Source organism: Ascidiella aspersa, chromosome 3, assembly GCF_963924565.1.
Source record: "Ascidiella aspersa chromosome 3, kaAscAspe10.2, whole genome shotgun sequence".
Classification (NCBI taxonomy): domain Eukaryota; kingdom Metazoa; phylum Chordata; class Ascidiacea; order Phlebobranchia; family Ascidiidae; genus Ascidiella; species Ascidiella aspersa.
Window position 1 is genome coordinate 16,825,401 of NC_139449.1, and position 26,066 is coordinate 16,851,466.

The following is a 26,066-nucleotide window of genomic DNA, read 5'->3' on the forward strand; positions in this document are numbered from 1 at the left end:
ATTTCGAGCAACTCAGCGAACGCTGACATCAAAGTCCTCGGTTGCTAATTCAGGCACCAAAGAGAAAACTTTCTCGAGGAATCAGGAATCTGACTAAAACAATTGCGCAAATGCGTTATGTGATCGAACAATTTTCGCGTCCACGTGTCCACACACATTTCACAAACAAATAACCAGCTTTTAATATGCAAGCTGTTCCAAAATCTAGCGTGGGAATATTTGTAGAAGCCATTTTGTCATATTGTGTTTACACAGAGAATTTTTGTTTTAATCGATGTGTCGTAACGGAAAATTTTCAGTAAAAATTTATGGCCTAAATTCTTTGTAACCATATGTAATGTTTACGTCACTCCTTGCAGCCAATGTGCAAACGATAAGCGGAAAGTTTTCGGTAAAATTCCGTTACGTAGATTTCTTGCAACGAATGCCTTGTTACACCAATTTTTATGCGTCAGAGCTGAATGTGATGTTACGTATATCCGTTTAATGTGAGCGCTTTGTTTTGAAATTCGCCTTATTGTCAACAATCCATTATTTTAGAATCGAACGCCAGTTACGTCACAATGTAGATCGAAGCGCTTTTGTTCAAGCCATATTTGGACAAAAATATTATTTCCGTCTATAAGAGTCGAGAGAAAAAGGTTTAGACCACGCCTTGTTGTCACGTGATTTATTATTGAAAATTGTAAGAATATCTACGTCAATATTTCCTGTGCATTTTAGAAATATTTTCGCCAATAAGTATAGTGACACAATCGAATAAAAAATAGTATCAACCAGTATCAACCAGTATCAACCAGTATCAACCAGTATCAACCAGTATCACCCAGTACTGCCTAGTGCAGAGGAGGCTTTTACAGCTGTTACTAAGACAGCAAAATTGACTGTTCATGTATCAGAACTAAAGGAAAGTATTGGACCTGAATGGCCTCACGAAGACAGGCCATCTCAAATCTTGTAGGAGTGTGGTCGATTCATCTTGGCAATTATATAAATGAAGACTCATTAATCGGACCCATACCCCTACATAACCAAAATAACGTGCGTTGAATTAATAAACGCTTTTGGCCACCCCGTGACATACCAATCCTATATATACTGGACGATAAATTATATCTTATGCCCAACCGAGTCACCGAGTTTGGGCTTTTACTCAAGTGTTTAAAATAAATGCTAACGCAAATTATTTAGGTTCGGGTGGGTCAAGTATTATCAATTGTATCTCCTAGTTTGTGTTTTTTTGTGATGTTTTCAGCCAATATTTTCGTTTTATCTATGTCGGGAGTTTACCCAAAGCTTTTAAGGTTTAAAAGTCCGGGTGCAATTCAAAACTAATTTCAATAAAACGTTAAACTGTACAATTTATTAGGGCTCACTATAGTTTTTATTGCATATAGTTATTTATATTTCCTTTGTTTAATGATAAAATAAAGTTAATGAAGTTCGACACAAAGTTTTATGTACATAAAAAAACAGCTCCTCTAGTAATTGTAATTCTTTACCAGAGGAGCTCTCGATTCATATTACTGTGCCTGGTATAGAAACAGTTTATGCACAAAATTTCCGGCCAGAGATAGTAAATCCTAGCGTTTTTGACGGCCGAGATTATAAATAAAGTTTGGTGGCCCCTGCCCTAGATTGTCCGCACAAATAATTTAATAGAATTTCCTGCACGGAACATTTACAATGAACAAAAAATTGCACATTTATTGCTGATTTTTTAATACTAAAAACAGTGAAAAAATTCCTATAAGCTTAATTCACGCATGTTTCATTTTTACCAAAACAATTATAGGTCTGATAAATTACCATTTTATTACGCTATTTAGAAATTACTGCCTCATCCCAAGGGCCGTAGATGTTGTTTTTCTGTGATTGTAGGACAACAAGAATGCCTGGAAAAACGAAAGTTACTGAAAAACAGAGAACAAAAAATGTGAAAGCACCAAATAAGCTTCTTAAGTGTAATATGTAAAACAGGCAAACAAATAAAATTGCTGTTAGATACCTAAGAAAAGCTGGGTTTTGAACAGCAAGACGTCGCCGAGCCATTGGCCATAGCCCAAAGAGAGCTAAGGCTAAAATAATTGTTGCATAAGTATGCAGAATGCTTTCAAGTCTAGATGCAAGACACACAGCTGCAAATATTGCCATGTTTAGAGATACAGAGCGTGACACCAGTACACTGGTTGACCCATAATCAAGAAACAAGCAGTGACCTAACAACATAAATGCAGTCATTGCATAAACTGTGTCTGTGCTTATTGTGTCTGTGAGAGTCTTTAGTATAGGTGAGGAGAGTCCTGCATAGCTAAGTAGCAATATGCCAGTTTTGCAATCTTCCAATAGTCTTTTTGGTTTTACCTTGCCAGATTTTAAGTTTGCAAGAAAAAATATTACATAACAAATTACAGAGGTGGGAATAGAAATAAAAAGAACCAGGTGAGCAGTAAGCTGACCTTCACTCATGTGCAACCAAACAAGCACAAATGCAAGTGTCACACAGAACTGATGCAGTAATGCAATTGATGAATAGATCGAAGTTTTATGCTGGTATGTTTGAACTACAGTTCTTCTATCTTTTAGAAAAGACACATCCACATAATTGTCTGAGACACCTTGATCTTCATACAGCACTCTTTTCCATGTCATGCTGCAAGGAATCAAGAACAATATACTTACAGTCCCTGGTAATAACAACAGAATATCTATTAAAGTTTACATGGTAGTCAAATTTTTTTCAGATAACTTAACATATTATTAAAAAATTGAGGATTACAAGCAATAACAAAATTTATTAAGTCAAGTAGCCATTACAAATATTTTACCAATCACAGCATTTTTTGTCTTTAAGTTTCATGAAAAATACAGATTCAATGACACAAAGTAACCACAAGTTGGTTATCAAATACATAATATAACAACTTATTGATCAGATTTTGGTGCACCAAATGCATCTGGCATTCTTTCAATGGTGTATTTATGCTGAGACAAATACATAATTGGTACACCAGGTATTTTTCTTAAACGCCTTTTAAGGTCCCTGTCACATGTTGCGACAATATAACACTTGTGCTGTGTCACCCTCTGTACAAGACAGTCGTCAGCATATGATCCTTTGTGCATACAAGGCAGTCTGTCAAACCTGGGATCTTTAGCAATACGCAAAGCCACTCTATACTTGGGTCCAAGTTTTTCCAGTTCTGCCATTACGCAATCTGTGATGCATGGCGTACACTTTGCGTAAAGGCAGTCCATCATGGATGAAATCAAGTCCATTTTGTTTTTAATAGAAAAGTTAATAAAGTTTGTGTCAACCAAAACATGGTATGGTGGCCCAAGTTGGTTGTTGTACTTGAAAAACAGGGCAGAAGATTCTTGGGGAATGTTTCTTTTTATAATTTCACCACTAGGATTTTTATTTACGATTTTCTTTTTTGGTTTTCTTTTTTCTTTTGATATACGTTTGTCTTTCAATGAAATCATTCGTTTCATTTCTGCAAACTTTCTCGTTCTCTTATCTTTTCCCATTGTTTGAAGTCTTACTTACTTAGGAAACAACTGAACAGCAAAAGTTAAGTGTGGTTTCAAGTAGCAATATCCAATATTACCAGATTGGAAACAATAACCAAAGGCAATTCAAGTAGTATGGTTCTCTTCTATACAGAATTATTACAGCAATTTTAACCAATATTTGACATCCAATGCTATTTTGAAAGGTAAATCTATTAAAAAATACAGTAGGTTGACAAGGTAACTTATCTTAAATAAATATTACAGCTTAGCAACTAAAAAAAACAACACTTTAGAACATTTGAGTTCAACTCTTTGCCTGGTTTTAATGACATATTTTGTTTTTTGGTTTGTACTGCAATACCTTTCATCCTTAATTAATGATACTATAAAATCCAGGCAAACGGTCATTTCTAATATTTCTTGGGCTATTTTAAACTATTAAGTTGAGGAAAAAAATATTGGCGCTTTGTGCAAATCTTGTTCCTGCATTGAATGTGTAGTTCAGACCCCTCTCCAACTATATATAGTATACCCTAGTGTTAACCCTGATTAACAGTCATTGCATTTGTTATAATAAGATGCGTAAGGTCTACACAGTTTAAATTTAATGGCCCGCAGAGACCTTTATGAGTTTGGATTTTGCCCGTGACTAGAAAAAAGTTTGCCTACCCTACCCCAGCTTTATAGAATGACAGGTTAAACAGCCTAAATAATATAAAGTTAGTTTTTTTCACAGTAAAACTATTTTTCTACAAACATCCAAAATAATTTTTAGTACCATAAAAACTAGCGATTGGCAAATATTTTATGTGCGAAAAATGTAACTTTGTTACATAATTTTTAAAATGTTTAATAAAATAAACAAATGTTATTAAATACTAGTTATGAATTACATTAAAAACCTAAAGTTATGTGGGGGTGGGGTATGAACTAACACAACTAAGAAAACCAATAGTTTACAGTATTTTAAAACTTAATTGGAAACATATATGTTTAGATTTGCTGAAGCGAGTACAAAACGGCCTTTCCACAACATAACACAAGCAACATAGTTGCATTTTTTGTTACAGTTAGCATCTAGAATTACACTAAATTTAGTAAAGAAACATCTTTGACTTTTTATAGAGAAATCTAAAAATTATTCAATACATTTGGAAAAAAAATCAACATTTAAAGCCTAATGCTGTATAAAGTTGGATAAAGGATCTTGCTTAAAGCTTTAGATCTAAGATTTTCTGTTTTATAAAACATTTCACTGAGCATTACATGACCAGTTACCGAAATTTTGACTTTATACATCACTATTTTTTTTCAATTCGTAAAAACTTTTAAAATTACTGAGATATTTATCATAGATAGCGGATCTGGGCGCTGGTCTAGAATCCTACCACAACGCAGATTATTTGGGTTAAGGTGCAGGTTAGCGTTTCGCGTTAGGGTTGGTCAAGTATTATTATTAAGTAATGAATATAATAATACTGTACCCACCCACACCCAAACCCAAATATTGTGCGTTAATTTAATAATTGCGGTAGGATTCTAGACTAACGCCCGAATCTGTCACTAAGTCAGATGGATAACACTGGTCAACACAAAATTTATTGTTTAGGATTTTTTAATTGTTTTAGGATGATATTTATGTGCTGAAACCGAAAATAATATTGGTTTTGCTTCATCAGGTCAACTTTTTTTTTACCCCACAATTCATTTTTTTAACCTTTTTTTTCGAAAATTGTCTTTTTTTCGAAATTGTTTAGTGCTTTTCAATTGATTTAGAATGATATTGATGTGCAGTAACAAAAATAAGAATGACTTGTTTTTTTAAGCTATTTTATGTTAAGTCTTGAACATTTCACATCTTTTACGTGCTTGAATTAGTAGTTTTTTGTTTCTTTTTCGTAGGTCAATAAAAGTGATTAGATTATAATTTATAATGCTTTCAACTAGAAAATCTTGCCGAAATAGGCCTGACATATTCTGCTATATCTGCGGTGAATATACACTCGTTTCTAAAAGAAACCAGGTCACAACTTTCATAAAGCAAACATACCACGCCTATTTTGGTATGAAACTTGGTGACCAGGACAAAGCCTGGGCTCCTCATATGGTGTGCAAGTCATACACGGAATACCTTCGTCAGTGGAGTAAAGGCAAGAAAACCAGTCTAAAGTTTGGAATACCCATGGTATGGAGGCAGCCACGGAACCATGTCTCGGACTGCTATTGTTGCGCTACTGATGTTACTGGGATCAATAGAAAAAATTGTCATGTTCTTAAGTATCCTGATCTTAAATCAGCACGTCGTCCTGTTGCGCACTCTGATAAATGTTCAGTACCCGTCTATGTAATGCCTTCTGACGAAAGTGATAGCGATTCCCTCATTACCACCAAGAGAGCCAACAGTATGAAGAGGTGGGTTCTAGCGATGATACTCCTCATCCTTTTTCCCAAAGTGAGCTTAATGATCTTGTTTGTGATCTTAATTTGCCGAAGTCCTCAGCTGAGCTCTTGGCATACAGATTAAAGAAAAAGAACCTCTTGTCTGATGGCACATGCATCACTTCACTCGTCTTCACTAAAGGAGAACTACGATTCAGTAAAGTATGTGCTGGAGAAAATCTCTTACTGTCAGCACAAGTGGCTTATATGTGTTGACCTTAAAATGGTAAATTTTTTATTGGGACAACAGTCAGGGTTTACACCAAGTACCCTTGCTTTTTATGCATGTGGGATAGTAAAAACAATCCTCTGGTGGACAGAAACAAAATACTATTTCCACCTTTGCATATCAAGCTTGGCTTGATTAAACAATTCACCAAAGCATTGGACAAGGATGGTGGTTGCTTCTCTTACTTGTGCCATGTTTTCCCCGGATTATCTATTGAGAAGCTAAAAGGGGGCATCTTTGATGGTCCTCAAGTTCGTCATCAGAGATCCGGAGTTTAAGAAGTCAATGACCAAATTAGAATTGAAAGCATGGAAGGCCTTCGTTTTGGTTGTGAAAAATTTTTTGGGCAACAACAAGGCCAGTAACTATGAGGAACTTATCCCCAACATGCTCCATGCTTTCGAAAACCTTGGATGTAACATGAGCATAAAAATGCACTATCTATATTCCCATATGGATCGGTTTCCCAAAAAACTTGGTGCTATGAGTGACGAGCAGGGGGTGAGATTCCATCAGGACATAAAAGAAATGGAAACCATGTATCAAGGACGTTGGGATGCAGCCATGATGGCAGATTACTGTTAGACTCTCAAGAGAGATATTCCCTCTGCTGAGCACTCAAGAGAGTCTAAGAAGCGGAAGTTTATGTTTTGAAATTAGTTAAACGTGATATAACTTACATGTCCCCTGTTAAATTTGTGGTTATCATTCAATTTCTATGATTTTTAATAAATACATCCTCTAAGATATTATGTGTATTGAGTGAGAAATGTTTTACATAAATCAACTACTAATATCTCTTCAAATTGTTTGTAAATAGAAGAATAAAAGTATCGAAATTTATTTACAACTATATGCGCTATATTAATAAAATACAATTTAAAAAAAATCAATTTAGAAAAAAAACCTGACCTGATTGAGCAAAATGATTGTCAATTTTGAATTCAGCGGGGCAAAATGCTCCTAATTCAACTAAAAAATTACAGCCAACTTTCAACTTGTATTTTTTTGTTGCCCTGTGTAATAATCTAGAATGGCAACTATGCTAGCAAAGCAAGTACTTTGTAAGTTAATGTGATTATGTGACACACATCACGCGGTTTACGGTTATAGAGCTCATGCGAGTCGGCGAAGGCAATACCGGCCTAGTAAGAAAATAGGTGACAGGATGTCAACAAATCAGTGACTGTCCACAATTTACTGACAGAAACAGAGTGTCAGGATATTGGTGACAGTATGTAATTAATCGATGGCAGCAGGTATATCAGTGATAAGGTTTCACCAACGCCAGGCGTTGGTTTCACCAAATCACTGACAGGGTTTCAGTAAATCGGTGACAATGTGTCACAAATGGTTGATAGGTTTAGTGATTCAGGGACACTGACAGGGTGTCCATAAAAAGTGGTGACACCCTGTCATTGACTTGGTGATAGTGACACCCTGTCACCGATTTAGTAACATCCTGTCACCGATTTAATAACACCCTGTCATTGCCTCGATGAAACCTGTCACTGATTTGGTAACACCCTGTCACTGATTTGGTGGCACCCCGCCATCGATTTGGTGACACCCTGTAAGTGACTCGGTGACACGCTGTCACTGATTTCATGACACCCTGTCAACAACTAGATGACACCCTGTCACCGACCTCCCAAAATCTGTGACAAGTGTGCTATACCTACCAAAATTATAGTTTAAATGGGCTTATGTGGGTAAAAATATGTTTGTTTCTGGGTAGTTTTTACCCTTGGTTGTACCAAACATCCAAACCGTTTTTATTGGTTTATTATGTTGAAAAAAATTAAACACAGGTATTAAATGTATATTGTATAGTTCTTGGAAACATGGCATAGCAGAATTACTCAAAAAAGTAAATTCTCTACTTGCTAATTTTTTATTAATTTAATCAGTACCTCGCAATATTAAACAAACGGTAATAACTAGGTAAATCATACTAGATATTTGTGATGTTTCGCGGTCCTAAAAAATTGTCTCGCAGAGCCCAAAATGACCGCCACCGGTCCGCTAGATATTAGGGCAGTTTTAAGCAAAAATGTCTACAACAATTAGTGCATCCAAGGGCAGAAAAGTCTGACTTTTGACCTTGAGGTCATGGCAATACACTAATTGAACCTTTAGGTAAACTCCCGGCATAGATAATTTGAAAATGTTCGCTGAAAATTTACAAACGATTGCAAAAAATGTGAGATAGAATTAATAATACTTGACCCACCAACACCCAAACGCTAACCCGAACCCTAATCCAAATAATGTGCGTTAATTTAATAATTATTTGAACGCTGTGGAAAAAGCATAAACTCGGGTGGACATAAGATAACTTCTCGTCCAGGGTATATAGGATTGTTACGTCACACATTGATGTATCGGGACCTACAGCGTTTTTGTAATTATCTAATTAACCAACATTATTTGGGTTCGGGTGCATTTTTTAAGTCAAATTAGCAGTGTTGTAATGACTTAAGTCAAAGACTTGAACAAATTGCTTGCTATATGTTGCATTTTCCGTATTTTAGTTCAGTTATTGTCAGTGTTGTAATGACTTAAGTCAATAAGCCTGTTTATATGCACCTTTCTTAGGCAGATTAGATTAAGGTTCAAGCCGGCTTGAAAAGTAATCCGTTCCAGCGTCGTAATTACATGGCGCGAAATTCAAGCCAGCTTCAGTGTACAAACTGCACTGATATGCATTATTACTTAATATTCCAGTAAACCTCTAACGCACAACCAATTTTTCGGCTTAGGCTACTCCTTGCGGTAGCAATTTATTGCTGCTTGTTCGTTTTTATTAACCTAACATTGAAAAAAACCCAAGAATTACTTGAGTTAGGTTTGCCGATTAAGTACGTTTTTGACTGTCTGTATAGTGTTTCAGTTTACCGGGCACACAGAATGTAAGTGCAGGAAAGTTAAGCTTGTTTGTGCTGGCCAACGCTATATACAAGGCAAAGTGGACAAAAGAAGGTGATAAAATGTACCAAACATTAATGAAAACTGTATTTGTCGCTGGCCTAGAATCCTACCACAGCGTTGAGACAATTATTAAAGCAAAGTACAATATTTGGGTGAGGGTGGGCCAACTATTACTATTTAAACCTACCCAAACCCGCATCCTAACCCAAATAATGTTATATGTTGTGGATTCTAGACCAGCGCCTATGTCACAAATTAGTATCTGATTCTAACGAGTGTATGTAATGTTCTTTCCTTATGCGCTAAACTTGTTTTGTTTACGACTAGCCGTTCGTGTTACGTCATAATGCCCCGAAAGTGGCGTGATGTTTACTGCGTTAAAGCAGGTCATTCAACATCAAACAATTCCGGCCGTCAGCGAAACGAAAAGATTAGGCGAAGAACGGATTGAAAACCACTCCTTTTGTCAGATTAGGAAACGAGAGAACTTAATCCATTCCAGCGCCAAAACGAGAGAGAATGAATTAACGAATCAGATTCGAATCCGGTTTAAACGTGCATATAAACGGGCTTAATGACTTGACTTAAGTCACTGTTTTTAAATGATTTGACTTGACTTAAGTCTTTTGGGCAAAATGACTTGACTTGACTTAAGTCTTTCGGACAAATGACTTGACTTGACTTAAGTCTTTTGAACAAATGACTTGGGTTGAAATAAAGAATTTCTTCAAGTATTTTTTTATAAAATTGAGCTATTTGTCCAAATTTTTGCACAAAAAACAAATTGCTTGCTATATGTTCCGTGTTCGTTAGTTTTTAGTTCAGTTATTGTTCATAATCATGCGAGTTTAAAAATTCTAATAGTTTAACGCTTTATTTTTATGACAAGGACGTGACTTGAAGTTGACTTGCTCTAATTATGACTTGACTGGGACTTGACTTGCGCAACTGATGACTTGGACTGAGACTTGACTTGTTATTTATTCGAAAAGACTTGACTTAGACTTAAGTTATTTTACAAATAACTTGACTGGGACTTAAGTCATTTTGAAATGACTTGTTTACAACACTGGTTATTGTTCATAAGCGTACGAGTTAAAAAATTCTTATGGTTTAACGTTTTATTCTTATGGTTTAACGCACTACTTTCTGACGAATCGGGTGACCTGCACCACAACAATGGCACAAACAAGCATAGAGCAATGAACAACATAAATAGCACAGAGTAAAGTACACGGGACAAACTTATTACACTATACCGGTACGGTACTCCTTTATGCTAAATCCTTTTCGAACACGTTTACTAATTTTGATATAACATTTTTTACATTTTATCAACAAAGTGCGCAACAACGTGTCATTTTATTGAGACTAAAATTGTTGTAAAAACGCTATGTGAAATGGAGGAATTAATAAAACTTGAAGGTTAAGAGAAATCTTGAAGTTGATATAAACCCTCGTCATTTAATGGCTGAAATTGTTAGCTATGGGACGACAACCGTGGGATTAACAACTATTTTTAGTATATTATTTATATTTAATATGCAACCACCTTAAGCTTCATCTATCATCATTTATCAGTAATAAATCGAACCAAAAAAGCCACCAAAATCTGCAGCCAGGCATCTTCCAAAAAGAAAAAAATGACAGAAAAAGACCATCTATAGTCACCTTGCGCAGTAGCCTAACTCACGTTTTAAAAAACTTGTGACCGGTAACTATAATATTCAGAGAACTACCAGCAGATTTTCAAACAAAAACAACGCTCGCGAACTTCATAAAGTTAAAGTTTGGTTGGCATTACAGTGGGAAAATTTTACGCTGGTTTTGTCAGGTCCTTAAAATGCAGATTTTGGGTCTAATTAGACAGTTACAAGTTATTTTCTCCACCAAATTATTAGAGTAGAAGGTGGACTCGCTTTCTATAATTGGCTTTATTTTTTACCCACTAGTTGCGATATCCACGTTTCATAGGTTTCATAGAGATCAGTGAAAGACATGCACCGCCCGTTCTATTTTCCTCTAATAATTATATGATTTCTATTAAAATCCATGACAACGAGCAACGCTGTAATACAAATGGTTTAATTAACGAGTTAACAATAGTACTTATAACCGGATGAAAAGCCGATACTCAGCTGATAATAATTATAATTAACAGACTATAATTGTGTTTTTCTAATTTGTTTCACTAAAACTTCTTCAAGTTTGACTAAAACTCCTTAAGTATTTTGATTTTTGGTGCTGGTTTGAAATCCTACCGCATATGAAGTCAGCGTTATTTGGGTTAGCGTTTGATTTAGGTTAGTCAAGTATTATTATATTTATTTTCCCAGTTTACAATTGCAATTTTAACGACTGGTTGCCCAACTTTACCTAAAAAAAGTTGTAGGATTCTAGACCAGCGCCTTAAACTATTATTATGGTATATGTATATTCGCCAATTGTTGTGGGCTTTTGATGGGTGAACCTATACACTAAAACCAAACCAAACCTATGAACTAAAACTGATTTTTGGTAAATGTTACTAAAACCAAAACTTAACCATGATTTGTAATACGGTATTGGGTTATCTCAAGCTCGAACTAAAACTTATTTTGAGGAAAATTCAAACCCAAGTCGAACCTTAGGTGTCTATACTATTGTAAATGTCAAATGTCTCAAAAACTTAAAACCAGTTTTTCAGACATTTTGTTGTTTGAGTTTTGTTAAGGGTGCTGTACCAATTCAAACTTGTGTTGTTGTGTGTTAGAATTGGGTCTTAACACATTTAGGTTGTTTGTGTATGATTCGGCATCTCTGTATGCATTGTATAATTTATGGCCGCCAAAGATTCCCAACAATTATTTTTCCAGAACTGCTATATCTTTATTTTTATACGCCAAATGACATCACTGGTGTGTTTTTGGACAACCATTCTATGCCTAAGATGTTTGGCCGAAAGGCCCTAGAATGTAATCAGGTCTACAGGTCAGACTGAAATACTTTATTGAGAGTACTATTTTACTATTGAGGTCCTCAACAACTTTCTGCATTTCATGGCACTTTTCGGCAGGATTTACTGAAATTCTACGCCAAACCTTTGCAAGATAAGCTAGAAAGGCCAAGTTTAATTCCATATTTTTTTACCATGAGATTCAGGGTGCACAGAAATTAAACTTCCACACAAAGACTAAAAAAATACATATTTTTACTTATATACACGTCTTTCTTTTTAGGGAGTGCCATGGTCCCACAGTTGTGTTAATTGCATATGTCATGATGAACCATACGGTTTTTCGCTGTCTCCTGGGAATGTCAAATATTGCTAAACGTTTTGATTTCGACCATTTTTTGTTTTTTGATGTTCCAAATAAAATCATATCTATCTATCTAATGTCTATGTAAAGTTAGCAGAAGAAACTTGGGAGAGTCCTGACCTTGTGCTTTTTCACCAAATAGTCACAAATCATACCTCAAAGTTCTAATACAACTTTACATTATATTGCGGATTATGCTATGCAAGTTAAGCTGCCTTACTTAAACAGGAATTTTAACTTTTGTAGACAGTGAATTTGAAAAATGAGTCGCTTATATGACACTGTTGAACCATCTGTAATAGATGATGACATGCTCCGAAAGGCAGTTGAGGAACAGGGTCCAAAAGAAGAGGCTGGAAAGATTGCCAAACAAGAGGGCATGGATTATTGTGATGTCACTGGACTAAGACTGGATTTCCGAAGTTAGTCAAAATTTTAAATAAAAACAATGAAACAATATAAGAAGCCATCTTATACAAAGCCACTACTGCTTTTGCTTATTCCCTTTGTGCTACTATTTAATAAAACAGTACTATTTTTAGTTATTCTGGACAAAATGTTTGTTGTAATATATTTTCTTTTAGATATTTTGAAAATTGACAATCTTTGGCAGTTCGTTAAACTTTCTAAGTTGCAACTGGATAATAACATTATTGAGAAAATTGAAGGATTGGACGCCCTTGTTAATTTGAAATGGCTTGGTATGTTTATCGAAATTCAATTGAATAATTAATTGTGTTTTATTGAGTAATATTGTTCTCAATTTATTGTAGATTTATCATTTAACAACATTGAAGTAATTGAAGGACTGGAGAAATTAACAAAACTAGAAGATTTAACTTTGTTTAACAATAGAATTTCTCGTCTTGAAAACATGGATTTACTGCCAATGTTGCATGTGCTGTCAGTGGGCAACAACAAAGTCGACCAACTAGACAACGTATGGTTCTGATCTTTATAATAAACTAGCTGTTGTAATAAAATATTTTAAATTTCACAACAAATTGCATGTTTTCTTTAAATTAAAACGTTTTTGTTTTGTTTTGCAACTACTTTGTTACCAATAGCCATTGTTATAATGACTTAAGTCAATTGCCCGACTTAAGTGCACTTAATTAACTGTTTTCAATGACGTGACTTGACTCAAGTCTTTTGAAGAATTGACTTTAAAATAAAGGTTTTGGTTGAAATAAATTGTTTCATTAGGCAATGCAAAAATTGGCTTATTTATCTTTTTTATCTTTTTTTGCGCATAAAATAATTTTCTTACTATATGGTGTGCTTTTGTATTATTTTTATGGACCAGTTTACAAATTTTAATATAATAATGTTTTTTGTTTATTACGGGATTTGACTTGGAGTTCACTTGCGCTAATTATGATTTGACTGGGACTTGACTTAAGCAACTGATGACTTGTTATTTATTTAGTAAGACTTGAACTCTAGTTATTTTACAAATGACTTAACTAGGACGTTTTTTTGTCTCATCAAGGCTAAACTGTATTTTCTGCAAATAGCATATTAATAGATATTAAATTTAGGCCAGGGTTACCAAGCTACAGCTCAAAGGCCAGATCTGTCATGCAGGTTTATTTCTTCTGGTTCGTGTGTTTAAACAAGGGTACAAAACTAAGCTAAATTTTGATGAAACTTTAAACTAAACTACAATTTTATAAATATATTTCTTTTATCTTTACTCATTTTATAATAATTGATTCAAAACAAGATGAATACAAAATTTATATCATCTTTATTCCTTACATTAGCCAGTCTTTAGAGTTATCCAGCCCTTTTACCAAAAAAAGTTGGATGATGCCAGGTTTAGGTCAGCAACTGGAACTGTTTTAAATAGGCAATTCTTATTTTGTTATCACACATACTATTTTGCAGCTTATTTACCTTCGACGTTTTGAACACTTAAGAACACTGAATTTGACTGGAAATCCAGTGTGCGATGATCCTGGTTACAGACTTTTTACAGTTGCATATCTTTCTCAGCTTGTTTATTTGGATTTCAGACTAATTGATGAAGACACAGTAAGGCTAACAATCATTTTTAATAATGGTCTATTTAAGAACTAAAAAGTTTGTTATATTTATTACACAATTTCCTAATTAAAAATTATCCATTTTCCTTATAGAGGAGAAAGGCAAATAGCTTATATGAAAATAAACTTGGTGAATTGATGCACAATGAAAAGCAGGCTAAAATCACAAAAGAAAATGAAGCTAAGGAGGAAGAGGAAAAACAAAAGCATTATGTAATTTATTGTATTAATTTATTTAAGTTTGTTTTTATCAGAGTCTTATCTGCATTTCTGGATATAATTCTTTATAAACTTTTTTTGACTTTTGTTGTCAGCATATATATATATCTACAATTTTGAACCCATTTTTTTTATTTCCTATTTTTAACTGACCTGTAGTTATTTTTCAGAATGCATATGTTGAGAATTTGGATAGTAAAGAGTTGTTTGAAGCACTTTACAAGGAAGATCCAGAAGGCAATAAACTTGGACAGCTTCCTGGTTTGGAAGATATGCTTAAGGTAGTGTTTCAATGTATTCACCTATTTCATTTTATTTAATATTGTTTCAGTCATACAACAGTTAGTCAAAATACTGGTGTAGCATCTGCTAGAAACAGGGTATACTAAACTATTTATATGTCTTTATTGAACAAGGCTTTTTTTATAGGATTTTCAAGAAAAGTTCACAGCAGTTTGTTTTAAAGTCTTTGAGTATGGCGTGACTGAATATGATAAGCGCACCAACGAATTGCAAGAATTCTTTGGGTGCATTAAAGATGCCCAAACAGAAAACAAAAGATCAGCATCAAATCGCATTGATGAGTTTGAGTCGTATAAAAAAAAGGTATTTTTATGTTGTTGTTTTTGTTGATATATTTATTTCCCAAATATTTGGGCCAGTTCAATAGCATTGACATACCATTGTAAAATTATTTTTATCATTTTAGTTGTTTGTTGATCTACTGTCAAGTAGTGATTCCAACTTTGCTGAGCAAAAGGTATGCAGTTCTTTGCTGTTTGGTTTTTCTCTTTGTGAATCATTTACCAATATTTTGCCTAGATCACAGAATACCATAGTGAGGTTAATGATCTTTGGGACTGTCTGATGGGATTGGAAATGCAGCTGGTTGACCAGTTGGAAGAAACCATAAAAGACTTTGAAAGAAACCTGACCGACTTGATGTCTTCTTTCGTTGAAAACGTCCAGGCCTTGTAATAAGTTCATACATCATTACAAAAGCAACACTGTAGTGATGAGTTGGTGCTAAAAAAATGGTTTCCCTGTCATAAAGCATATTTTAGGCATATCATTATGTTAATCAGAAATTTAGGGTTGTTTGTGTTACAGAATATAAAAAAATATGTGATAATCAATATTTTTTTCTTTTTTTTTGGCGTGTTTTACCCTAACGTTACGACATTGCAGAATCACCCAACTGCGCGACCTTGAGAATGCACACAACGAAAAGTTGCTTGAAACATGTATGTTGGTACTAGAAAAGGTTGTAAAGAACGAGTTAGAGGAGGAATTACCTGAAGATCTCAGGATGGTAAATTGATCGAATTTTTTGTTTCGCTTTTTCTTCATGGGGCACGCCGCACGCGTATAATTAGCACTGAACATTTGATTGATAAATGTGCACACAAAAACATTTAATATACATGTTAAGAAGTTCTGTGTCCCACTGTGATCTGCTGATAGTTGAGACAAACAACCTGTTTAACATTAAAAAGTTTTTTATCATAGACGCGCCAGCGAGTGACAAAAAGTATTCCGTTATAGAGAAAATGGATGCCCCAACTTTGTAATGCCTTGCCTTTTCGCTAACGATAGTGAAGTATACAAATTGCATGCTACAGGTTAATTTATCATTGTAACGAAACATTCGTTATGGACAAGGCTATTTTTTGCTCAAGGGAATTATCGAAATAGACACCTTGAACTTTAAACAACGTACGCGTCCTGGGTGACTCCTATTCTAAACATTAAATTCTAGATTTTCACATACATTTCGGGACATTTCTAGATAGAGCCTAGAAAACTACGTTGCCAATTTTCACGCAATACAGTTAAATATTAAAACTAGTGACCGTAATAGCATGGGTAACGAGGGTATATTTTATCTAGTCAACTAACATGACAACATATCACAGTGTTTTTACCATGCTTTGATTTTGTCATACAGCTATAAAACATTTAAGATAATAAGTTTTTGTCTGTATGCTATTGGCAACTATCCCATTAACAGTTGCGTGTTCTTCAGTTAACACTTTTATCTATACGAGCAAGTATAAGCATCGGGCGTGCAAACTGAAGTTATTGATGACTATAAGATAACTTTAATCTTCTTTACAAGCCCTACCAGTCGGTCATTTCTACAGCCACTGCCGTCCTGGTGGCGATTTTAACATGTTTTTCAAGTCCATGCGATGTTTTAGTTGTTCGTGGACAAGGACACAATCGTGAACGCAATCGGCGCATCACACGACGTTCACCTGGTGAAGATCGACAACCGGGAGGACGAGATCGTGACCCGAAGCGGAGGTTGGATCGCCGGCCTCATGCAGGGAATACACGTCACCGAATGCTCAAGAAACCGCGCACGGGTTGTTGAGATATCTAACTACGTCGACCACGTCCGCGACGAAATCGACACCCTCGACATGCCCGAGGCCGGGAGGCCTTAGCTTTTGGCCTTATTTCTTCTGTGTTGACTCTTGCATTTTTTGGCAGAAATGTTAGGTGTGTGGCGTAACACCTCTATACTTTTTTACAAAATCACTATATTCGCTGTGCTTATATCAAACTTAGAAATTTTGAGTCGACGCTGTTGTTTGTCAAACCTAAGATTTCTGTTTTTTTTTTCATTTTTATTCTTAATATACCACGTTACATTATATTTTATCTCGTTATTTTTTTTTTAGTTTTTCAGAATTTTGGTCGATTTTGAATTAGATTTGAGTATGTATTTAAAAGAGTCATAAAAGCACGTAAAAATATTTTTATCATTTTAATATTTGCGGGTTTCATTTTCTGCCTTATAGCATTCCACGTTAATATTAAGTTTAACAAGCCTGGAACGCGAACCAGGCCTGCACAACCCATAAGAGTACAAGGGCTGCAAAAGCAAGAAATCTTCGCAGGCCGCACACATAAGTTGATTCTCGAGCGAACCCGTAAATATAGTTCGGGTTGGAACATGGCCAGGTTGCTCTTGGATCCGCCCCTATTTGTGACTATGCTTTAACAAACAACTCACTGTGTTTAGCAAAAATTCAACACACCCTAATCCACTTGGTGTGGTAACGAACTGTATTTGAAATAAGATGGCGAATTCATTAAATACGCTTACGTTGCGGTCACTTTAACTATTATACGAATGGAAAACTATGCGCGTTGTTGTTTTCGCCAATTATTTTAGCAATTGGGTGATCGCGCACTACACAAGCAAGTCCTCAATTCTGTATTAAGATAGAAAAAACGAAAAATGTTATTAAATCGTGGGCCGCGCGCGGACCGTTTATGGTACAGTCCTGCACTAAAGGTATAGTTCTACATTAACATGGTCTGATTCAGGGGTAAAATTAGAAAAAAATCATTGTTACCGGTCGCACATTAACCTTATGCTGTTCAAAAAGTTTTTTTTCCATATTTAATCAATATGACATTACGGTTTTGTTTTGCTGCCATGACATCAAATTATTCGGGCCTTTCTATTTCATTTTACACTTCTTGCAAACCACCTATTTAGGGTTAAACCACCTATTTAACGTGGGTACGATCCATCAAAATCCAAAGGCGATGTTTTCCGCCATTGGGTTATGCCCAATTATAATTATATGCGCCACGCTGTAGTTCTAAGTTCTAAATAGTTGTAGCTTTGACTAAAAAGGTTCCATTCTAAAAAAAACAATCGAAAAATTAAATGGCTATCCACCAATAGGCATAGGCCCCATATAAAATTGATCATACTAAATAGATTGTTTTGTATAAGCGACAAAACTGAACAGTGAACAGTCATGAGAATTGAACAAGCTTTTAAACCAGGGGTCCGTAAGTACGGCAACCTACAGTTCTGGTATGTTTGACTTTTCAAAAAATTTTAAGATTTATTGAGAAACGGTATAAAAAAACAAAAAAATTGTTTTGTTTAAGCCACTGTAAATTCCTATATAGGAAATATATTAGTTTTTCCCAACGATTAATATTTTTATTACTATTTTGCCTCTGAGTAAACCGCCGTTGTCCACAAAAAAGAGCATTAGAGCATACACTTTTGTCGTTATAATGATTAATGTGGATGTTTAAACTGTCACATCATAGTCAAGTTTTATGCGGAGTTTCAATAAAAAAATGTGAAAGGGTACAAACAAAATTAATAAAAAAATTGGCGATGTTGCAATATATTTATCACAGGTAGCAGATTTCTGCAAACGATTCTGTGCTTTAAACATCCATATTATAAGGTGTGATTTGTAAACATAATTAATAAAAATAGTTTGCATTAAAAAAATATATACTGACTTATTTTAGTGTATTCGAAATACCATTCGTTCACAATTTTAAAGTATTATGTAATTAGACGGATGCTAGAAATTTGTTTAATGTGAACCTTTTAACCAAGATCTGTGTCCGAAGTACGCAAAAACATAATTGTTTGATTTATCTATAGAAGGGTTTGCATTAGGCCTAAGCATTTAATTGTTACATAAATACTAGAAGCCCTATATCAAAAATAACAAAAAAGGGGGAAAAAATCCGTGTAACAGTGCTTTCGATCGAAAAGTAAACTCAGGGACTAAAACTTATCCTAAAATAATGTCTATCTTGTGGCCGATCAGCCGAAGAGCATTAATTTATGTTCAGGTCAGCTATCACCAGTGTTATTACACTTTGTCTGATCAGACGAAATCAGTTTGTTTTGACTAGATTTTACTGTCAGCCACTGTTCGAGTCCATTGACATCGACGATATGATCAAGCCTGCTCCGGTACTCGTTAATGTCTTGCATGAAGCTCGGTATTTTAGTACGTTCTGGGTTGTAGTGGGGCTTGAGCATTTCCAGGTCCTCGTGTGACACTTTTCCCATGGTGCTAAGCAAGTGAAAGTCAAGCGTATGGCGAACTTGTAGCAACTGCAGAAGTCCAGTCAAGTAGACCTGGTCCTTGCAGAAGCAACCTGCAAAGGCCAAAATATAACTAAGAAATGCTTTCTTCCCAAAAAGTGAATGTTATAGGTAAAAATCCTGCAAAAACGAAGACAAATTGTGTATTAAGTTTATTATAACTTTTTAGGTAAACTAACTTAAATACTGTTTTTGTAACAAACTTGCCAGTGAATTATGTCAAAGAAAAACAATATGAATAAACTAACCGGTTTTCGAATTATGTTGTCAATGGTGTAATGTATTTACAACAGGGGCTTACCAGGTTTAGACGTGTCTATCTGACCACGCTTTGTTCGTATGCAATAATCCCAGCGCACTTCGGGATCGACGACGTACTGTCCCAGGTCTTGGAAGAGCTCGGTAAAAGACATGCGGGATGCTTTGTATACCGTGTAATAGAGAATCGCCGACCTCCAAAGAGAAGGATCCCTGCCATAGCGAAGAAACAATTCAACGAGTTTTATGAAACACAACAATGAACCTTGACTATACTTCAAAACGAAAGGATCATTGAACAACGTACTTTCTCATTAGTACGCTGTGCAAACTGGCCAGACCCTCTTCAGTGGGGTTTGCAGGCTTCAAACCCATTTGTCGTCGAACTTTGGCACTGTGCCACACTTGCTGGCGGTTGTTATGGAAGCGAAGGTGATGAGTTCCTTGGAAATAAGTAGGTATATTACGAATTGTCAAACAAGCGAGAGCTTGTTGGGGTAATGCGATATTTTAGTACGGTAAATTAACAAACAACAAGGTTGTTTTAAGTTGACCATGTACAGGAAAATGAAACAAGAGGTAAAATCGACATAACTCACCGATTTCGTGGCGCAAGAGACCTTCTACCCAAAGCTTTTTTGCCGCGCTCTCCCGTATGCTGAGCGTGGGACGACCACTGTTTATGGTCATAGCAGCTCTCGCAATTAGGTCGTTGCTGATGTTCACTACGACGTCACCTGCAAAACCCTCTCGCTCCAGGTAGCGCTTGACTGTGCTCCAAAGCTGGGTTTTAGTGAGCAATTGTCCGCCTGTTGCCCATTCGAATTTTTCATAGTTTCCGTAACGTTCCAGCACCTTCTTCATTATGGCAATTGCCTGAATACAATTTTGGGTAAAATGTACCGGTTGCTGTGGGACGTATCTACACCACAAGCAAATGGGCATGGTGATCAAACAGGAAACTTGTAAATCCTTATAAAACAAGTTTTTCTATAGACCAGGGGTCCGAAAACAGTGGGTCGCGAGACCATTCACTTTAGGCCGTGAAACCTCAATGTAAATTAATACCAGCGTATAATTACTAAGTTTCCTGGTTTGACTGATTTTTTTCAAAAGGGTCACAAGACGTTCGACATTTTTGTGGGTCGCTCTTAAAAGTAGCACTCCTTGCCAGTCATTATTTTAGTAAGCTCAGTTCCGAATTATAGGGAGGAGGGCGTTGAAAGGACTAGAACCCCATAGCAACACCGAGAAATAAATTAGTTCCCAAGTCGCTTTTGTCATCAGATTATGACATCCATAATCGTTAGACTCAAGGCTGCTCTAAAGCTTATGCTTAGGCATATTTCCGATGTTAACAAAAGCAGAACACAGATTTGTCATCGTTAATTACAGAGAGTCGATCCGAAGTCGAAACGAATTTTTACGAACCAGGTTTGGTCTGATTTTTACCGAACCCAAGTGTCTTTGCAAGATTTTAAGAGTCGAACCGGAACCTAAGCGAATATTTTTAAAGAGCCTGAACCTTAACCGAACCTCAACCTATCAAACAAGTGGTTCGCTCCCGCAGGATTTACAACTTGTATTTTTCCTTTGTCAAATTATACACAGCGCCATTTGCAAAATATTTCCAAAAATATTCTTTAGCTATCAATGTTATCTGGAAAAGCACCAGATAACTTACATTCGTTGTCTTTTATCATGCTGATTAATTATTATTTATTGAATAAATGTAAAACCCTAAAAATACTTATCCGAGATAAGCTAAATAATGGTATATTTGAGACCTAAACCGTAGGCTATATCTCCGGGAACGAACAAAAAATGATATTCATTGCAACAGTGCAAAAAAATCATTGAGAAACTTGACAAGCCGGTTTAAAAACAACTTTGGACAAACCGGACCTGAACCTGAACTACTAAGTAAAAAAATTGGCACAAACACACAGCTTGGACGAAGCTATTAAAGTAAAAACCTCGCGTTGAGTGGCGAGGATTTCAAGTTAGTAATTTTGGGTCGCGCCAAAAGGAATTTATGGGCCACTGTCTAATCCACACTCGCGCAAGGGGTGTTCGGGGTCGCAGGTAGGCCTACATTAGGTACACACGAAGTGTTAAATCTCTCAAATCCGACTTTTTTTTTTATTAGCAAATGCAAAAACTAAAAAATCAGAATGCTAAACTCATCACTTCAACAAATGTATGTAGCAAAATAGTGTGCATCGGTACATTAAAAACTAGTCCACCGAAAAGTCATTTTCATATCATTTGTTACAGAAAGGTACAATTGCACGATGTGTATTCTGTGACCAACCACATCGGCTGCTCGAAGGCATCCGACGTATTATTTGTCATTTGGTAACTAAAGACCGACCCCCAGAAAACTTCTTGCCTCTGTTGGAAACCACTTATCTATACGCATCCTTTGGAAACATTTATTATGCTACATGTTTACCTAATCAGCAACAAAATAGCTGTCGTTTTATGTACATTTTTCATACGGTTTCACGCATGATTTTCCTAACCGCATCCATACAAAAAATAACTAAAAATAATACAATATATTGTAGGATAATGTACGATAATGGTATGACCTTCAACACATACCAATTTGGATAAGCTATAAAACAAGTGGACTGTTTGGATTAGTGACAAGAGTTATTTTAGGCCGTATTACAATATTTATTGTCGGACAAGTAGTCAGCCAAAGAGCAAAACGACCCCACACAAAGGTTTTGAAATCTAAACTCAATTGACTCAGCCGGCTTCGGCAATTTAATTCTATTGAAAAGACAAATTTGATACCCAAACAATACTCATTACACAAGGAACACAGGCTTTACCAAGATCGACAAAGAAAGTAAAACTACTTACGAGAAACGACATACTAACAGCTTAACATGAACGAAACCAATAATAACATAAAATTTATATACAAAAAGTATTTTTAAGATATATATTTTTTACAAAATGTTACATTAAATTTATGAAGCGCAAAAATTATTTTCAGAACCAGTCACGTTTTCGATCAAATAAATTTAGCGTTCTAGAAGTAGCCTTTAAATAAAACACAGTTTCGAACTAAAATCATGATCAATACATTTTAGGTTTGGTTTACGTTAAAATATGATATATTAAGAGATATGAACGTCGTAACATTACCTGTGACAAGTACATATCTGTCGCTCTGCTGTATCTATTCCGAACTGACTCGCTAAGTGGGTAGTCGTATGTAAACTGTGGATCGTACGTGAACTCAGATTCCATGAACTTTTCCTTCTCTTTTTCAAGGTTGTTGGGTCGTATACAGGTGAGTAGGCAGACGTGCTTTTTCGCCGGTGGCTTTTTATTTTTTGCTGATTGGCTGATGGACCTAGCGGAGTGAAAACGAGCTGCCCGTCCCCGTTTGTGAGTTATCGACTTGCTTAGGCGTTCTTCCATAGAAACCATCGAGTTCGCCCTTGATTGCCTATAGTATGTTTTTTTGTTACAGGTAGAGTTTAAAACCATTTTCCGGTTATTTAAGTACCGGTTGAAACAACAACACAAAAATGATTGTTGCATCATAGTTCGTTTAAACTTTAAAGGTTCAATAAAGTTGAGTTTATTAAAAAGTTAAATAAGCCTGTGTTTCACCAAAAAAAAATCTTCCAGCTTGGCAAATGCATCTTTATGCACATGGCACAAATTTTTCACGACTTTGGAATACTAACATAACGTTGATAGTTTTAAGATTTGATTCAAATCACAATTTTTTTGTTAAAAACTACAGGAACAATAAAAGTAATCTCGTCCCGGAAGTGTTTTTACTATAAACGATTTCTATGAATCATATATAAGCTTAGCCTCGTGGACCAACCTCTTTTAAAGTGCAAGTTGTGCAAAATGAAACCAAATGCATTTTGGGGGGCTTAGCTCTAATCTAATATGGCTGTCGTATTGTAAATAATAAAGAATAAAGTTATTGAGTAAGTTCTTCGCACGAACGCCTTGCCTCCTGGAATGTATTTATACTGGATTATAATGGCACATTTTGGCACGATTTTGACCGAGAACAGCACGGACTTCAGCCATAAGACCGAGATAAGAACAACACCAACGTCAGAATAAAACACAATTCGAAAAAACGTCAAAATAGGACTAATAACTAATGATATTAGAACCGTCTAATTCGGACTAAGTCGTAAATCCATCGGAATAAGATAAACAACACTTTAACTAACCCCAAATCCCACCCCTAAGTACATCACTAACTTCTCTAATAATAACTTTTAACACTAACCCATTTTCTAACCCCACCCAATACCCACCAATAACCCCGAACAGGACTAAAAATCCGGTGCCAAAACAGCGCCGGTCAGACTAGGGCGTCCAAACGTATCACCAAAACGGCCGACGCCAGACCGATGGCCCCCGATCGTCTCATACCCTCTGCCCACATTTAGGACTTATTGCGATGAATTTAGGCCTTATTCCAAACAATTTAGGCCTTATTGCGATGAATTTAGGCATTATTCTAAAGAATTTAGGCCCTATTACGACAAATTTAGGTCTTATTCAAACGATTTTTAAACATACGCTGTACTGGATATTACTGTGTATTGGGCTGTATTATTTCGTTGGTCTTAATACTATGGTTTTATCGATTTTTGTGCTTGAGAAGAAAAATCATGACTTTTTTAAATGTTGTTACAATCCCACCAGAATTATCAACGGTTTCCAAATTTAAGTATGATAATATCGCGTAAGTTTCCGAAACCTAAAAAGGCCAAGAACAAAAAGGCTGGAAGCCACTGTTCTAGACTTAAAATGCTGCTGAGAACACGTTTTAAACTTAAAGTAAACGCAATGTTACCTGTTGGATAACGTAGTTGTTCCGCTGAACTTGTTGATAAAAGCGTTAATGACTTTGGGTTGAGAGTACTTGGCTTTGCTTCCCATTAGTCTAAAAGCGGGCCTCGAATGTGTAGGTCGAGAATCAGAAAGTTGTTCCTGACCGTTCTCTTTGTTTTTCGCAATTGGAAAATCTTTATACTTTTCGAAATTTAGGCTTCCAACAACACCTTCTGCTTCTTCCAAGCCCGGTTCAGAAAAAACTAAAGAAGACGTATTGTTTTCTGTCGTTTTATTTTGAAGGCTAGCGCCCAAAATCCGATGAACATTTTGCGGATTTCTTCGCAGACGATTTGAAACTGATGGCGTATATGTTCTAAGGGAAAGAGAAGGCAGCCTTTTGTCGACGGCCGATATTTGGTCACTGAATGGCGTCTGTTGCATATCGGTTAAACTGCGAAATAGAGGTGGCAGCGATCGTTGTGGTACAAGTTGCGGAGCAGACAGGGTCTTTTCAGGAAAGCTGCTTTCCTTTTCGACGCCTTTCAACAATTCTCCATTGTTTTTGTTTTGTCTCGATTGTTTGTCCACAGTCAAACTGAAACAATCCACGCGAACTCTAACAAATTGGTTTCGCAACCCAGTATCAAAAACTTCCATCGCATTTGAAACCATGTGAGACTTACCAACCTGTAAATGGCCAACGTGACAATATTTTAAGTTACATTTATTTAGCAGCTCCAAAGTATGGGTGGCGATCGAAACAAACAAGGGTAAAAAATTAAATCGCGCCGGGTCGATCAAATTTGCCCCAAAAAAGTGTTTGATTCATATCATTCAGGTTCGTTTTATCTCAAAATACACCGGTTCCAGGGCGGGAACTAGACCATGCCCCAAAATCTATATTGTTCGACAGCTTTACTATGTAAACAAACAAAAAACTATACATTTTTTTATGTTTTCTTCTGTTGTAAGAAATGTATTACCCTTAAGGCCTTTATCTCTAAAAAGGGAAACTTTTGTTTTAGACAAATAGTCCGTACTTTAGGGCTAGGCATTATGCGATTTTTTTTATGTGGTTAATGTGTGACGTATTCTTTTACATGGAAATGTTGCTAATTTTACCGCAATTGTTTTTCACGCTTCGCGCGATTAGGAATGCTCTTCTATATACGTTTTGCGCATGGGTTGCCTTAAAAACAACAGATTCTTGAAGATTAGTGTTTAATGACATAACTTTATGACAACTTTTTGACAAATTTACGTCACAATACAAATAGACTTTATGGGGCTACTGATTTTGATCCAAAAATGTGAGTGAAATGGAGTCTTATTTCATTCAGTGCAAAACCGTTTTATTTTTAATTAAACTGTTTTCTTTGAAAAATTGATTACTTAAATATACA

General features: G+C 35.7%; 4 protein-coding genes across 5 annotated transcripts; 1 reads left to right on the forward strand and 3 right to left on the reverse strand.

The window, feature by feature from the left end:
- Nucleotides 1-1,508: 1,508 nt before the first annotated feature.
- Nucleotides 1,509-2,664, reverse strand: LOC146160440 (phosphatidylinositol N-acetylglucosaminyltransferase subunit C-like). The gene is made up of 2 exons (XM_083384203.1): nt 2,009-2,664; nt 1,509-1,895 (listed from the first exon to the last, which is right to left on the reverse strand). Exons 1-2 carry the CDS (start codon nt 2,650-2,652, stop codon nt 1,841-1,843), a joined length of 699 nt encoding a protein of 232 aa, XP_083240329.1. The 5' UTR covers nt 2,653-2,664; the 3' UTR covers nt 1,509-1,840.
- A 23-nt stretch (nt 2,665-2,687) lies between these two features.
- Nucleotides 2,688-3,721, reverse strand: LOC146160441 (rRNA-processing protein FCF1 homolog). Its single transcript, XM_083384204.1, has one exon. It carries the CDS (start codon nt 3,529-3,531, stop codon nt 2,926-2,928), a length of 606 nt encoding a protein of 201 aa, XP_083240330.1. The 5' UTR covers nt 3,532-3,721; the 3' UTR covers nt 2,688-2,925.
- Nucleotides 3,722-12,647: 8,926 nt separating this feature from the next.
- Nucleotides 12,648-17,961, forward strand: LOC146160442 (dynein regulatory complex subunit 3-like). Of its 2 annotated transcripts, XM_083385964.1 has the most exons (11): nt 12,648-12,836; nt 12,999-13,115; nt 13,188-13,354; nt 14,305-14,451; nt 14,556-14,675; nt 14,852-14,962; nt 15,111-15,287; nt 15,391-15,441; nt 15,504-15,655; nt 15,870-15,993; nt 16,883-17,516. In XM_083385964.1, the coding sequence occupies exons 1-11, from the start codon at nt 12,677-12,679 to the stop codon at nt 17,129-17,131; spliced, it is 1,575 nt and encodes a 524-aa protein (XP_083242090.1). In that variant the 5' UTR covers nt 12,648-12,676; the 3' UTR covers nt 17,132-17,516. The 2 variants fall into 2 exon arrangements, with proteins under 2 accessions (XP_083242090.1, XP_083242092.1); XM_083385966.1 differs by lacking the exon at nt 12,648-12,836 and having other exon boundaries at nt 13,270-13,354; nt 16,883-17,961.
- On the reverse strand, nt 17,663-25,342 carry LOC146160443 (microtubule-associated tyrosine carboxypeptidase 1-like). The gene is made up of 6 exons (XM_083385963.1): nt 24,683-25,342; nt 22,990-23,296; nt 20,427-20,703; nt 20,135-20,270; nt 19,871-20,040; nt 17,663-19,622 (listed from the first exon to the last, which is right to left on the reverse strand). The coding sequence occupies exons 1-6, from the start codon at nt 25,333-25,335 to the stop codon at nt 19,312-19,314; spliced, it is 1,854 nt and encodes a 617-aa protein (XP_083242089.1). The 5' UTR covers nt 25,336-25,342; the 3' UTR covers nt 17,663-19,311.
- Between the last annotated feature and the right edge of the window lie 724 nt (nt 25,343-26,066).

Coding starts and splice junctions, on each gene's coding strand:
- LOC146160442 (XM_083385964.1), top strand. CDS start 12,677: ATGAGTCGCTTATATGACACTGTTGAACCATCTGTAATAGATGATGAC. Junction 13,116..13,187: donor TGTTAATTTGAAATGGCTTG/GTATGTTTATCG, acceptor AATTTATTGTAG/ATTTATCATTTAACAACATT. Junction 14,963..15,110: donor GTTTGGAAGATATGCTTAAG/GTAGTGTTTCAA, acceptor CTTTTTTTATAG/GATTTTCAAGAAAAGTTCAC.
- LOC146160443 (XM_083385963.1), bottom strand. CDS start 25,335: ATGGTTTCAAATGCGATGGAAGTTTTTGATACTGGGTTGCGAAACCAA. Junction 20,271..20,426: donor TCTCTTGCGCCACGAAATCG/GTGAGTTATGTC, acceptor CTTATTTCCAAG/GAACTCATCACCTTCGCTTC. Junction 19,623..19,870: donor GATAGACACGTCTAAACCTG/GTAAGCCCCTGT, acceptor TGGCCTTTGCAG/GTTGCTTCTGCAAGGACCAG.
- LOC146160441 (XM_083384204.1), bottom strand. CDS start 3,531: ATGGGAAAAGATAAGAGAACGAGAAAGTTTGCAGAAATGAAACGAATG.
- LOC146160440 (XM_083384203.1), bottom strand. CDS start 2,652: ATGACATGGAAAAGAGTGCTGTATGAAGATCAAGGTGTCTCAGACAAT. Junction 1,896..2,008: donor CAAAACCCAGCTTTTCTTAG/GTATCTAACAGC, acceptor TCGTTTTTCCAG/GCATTCTTGTTGTCCTACAA.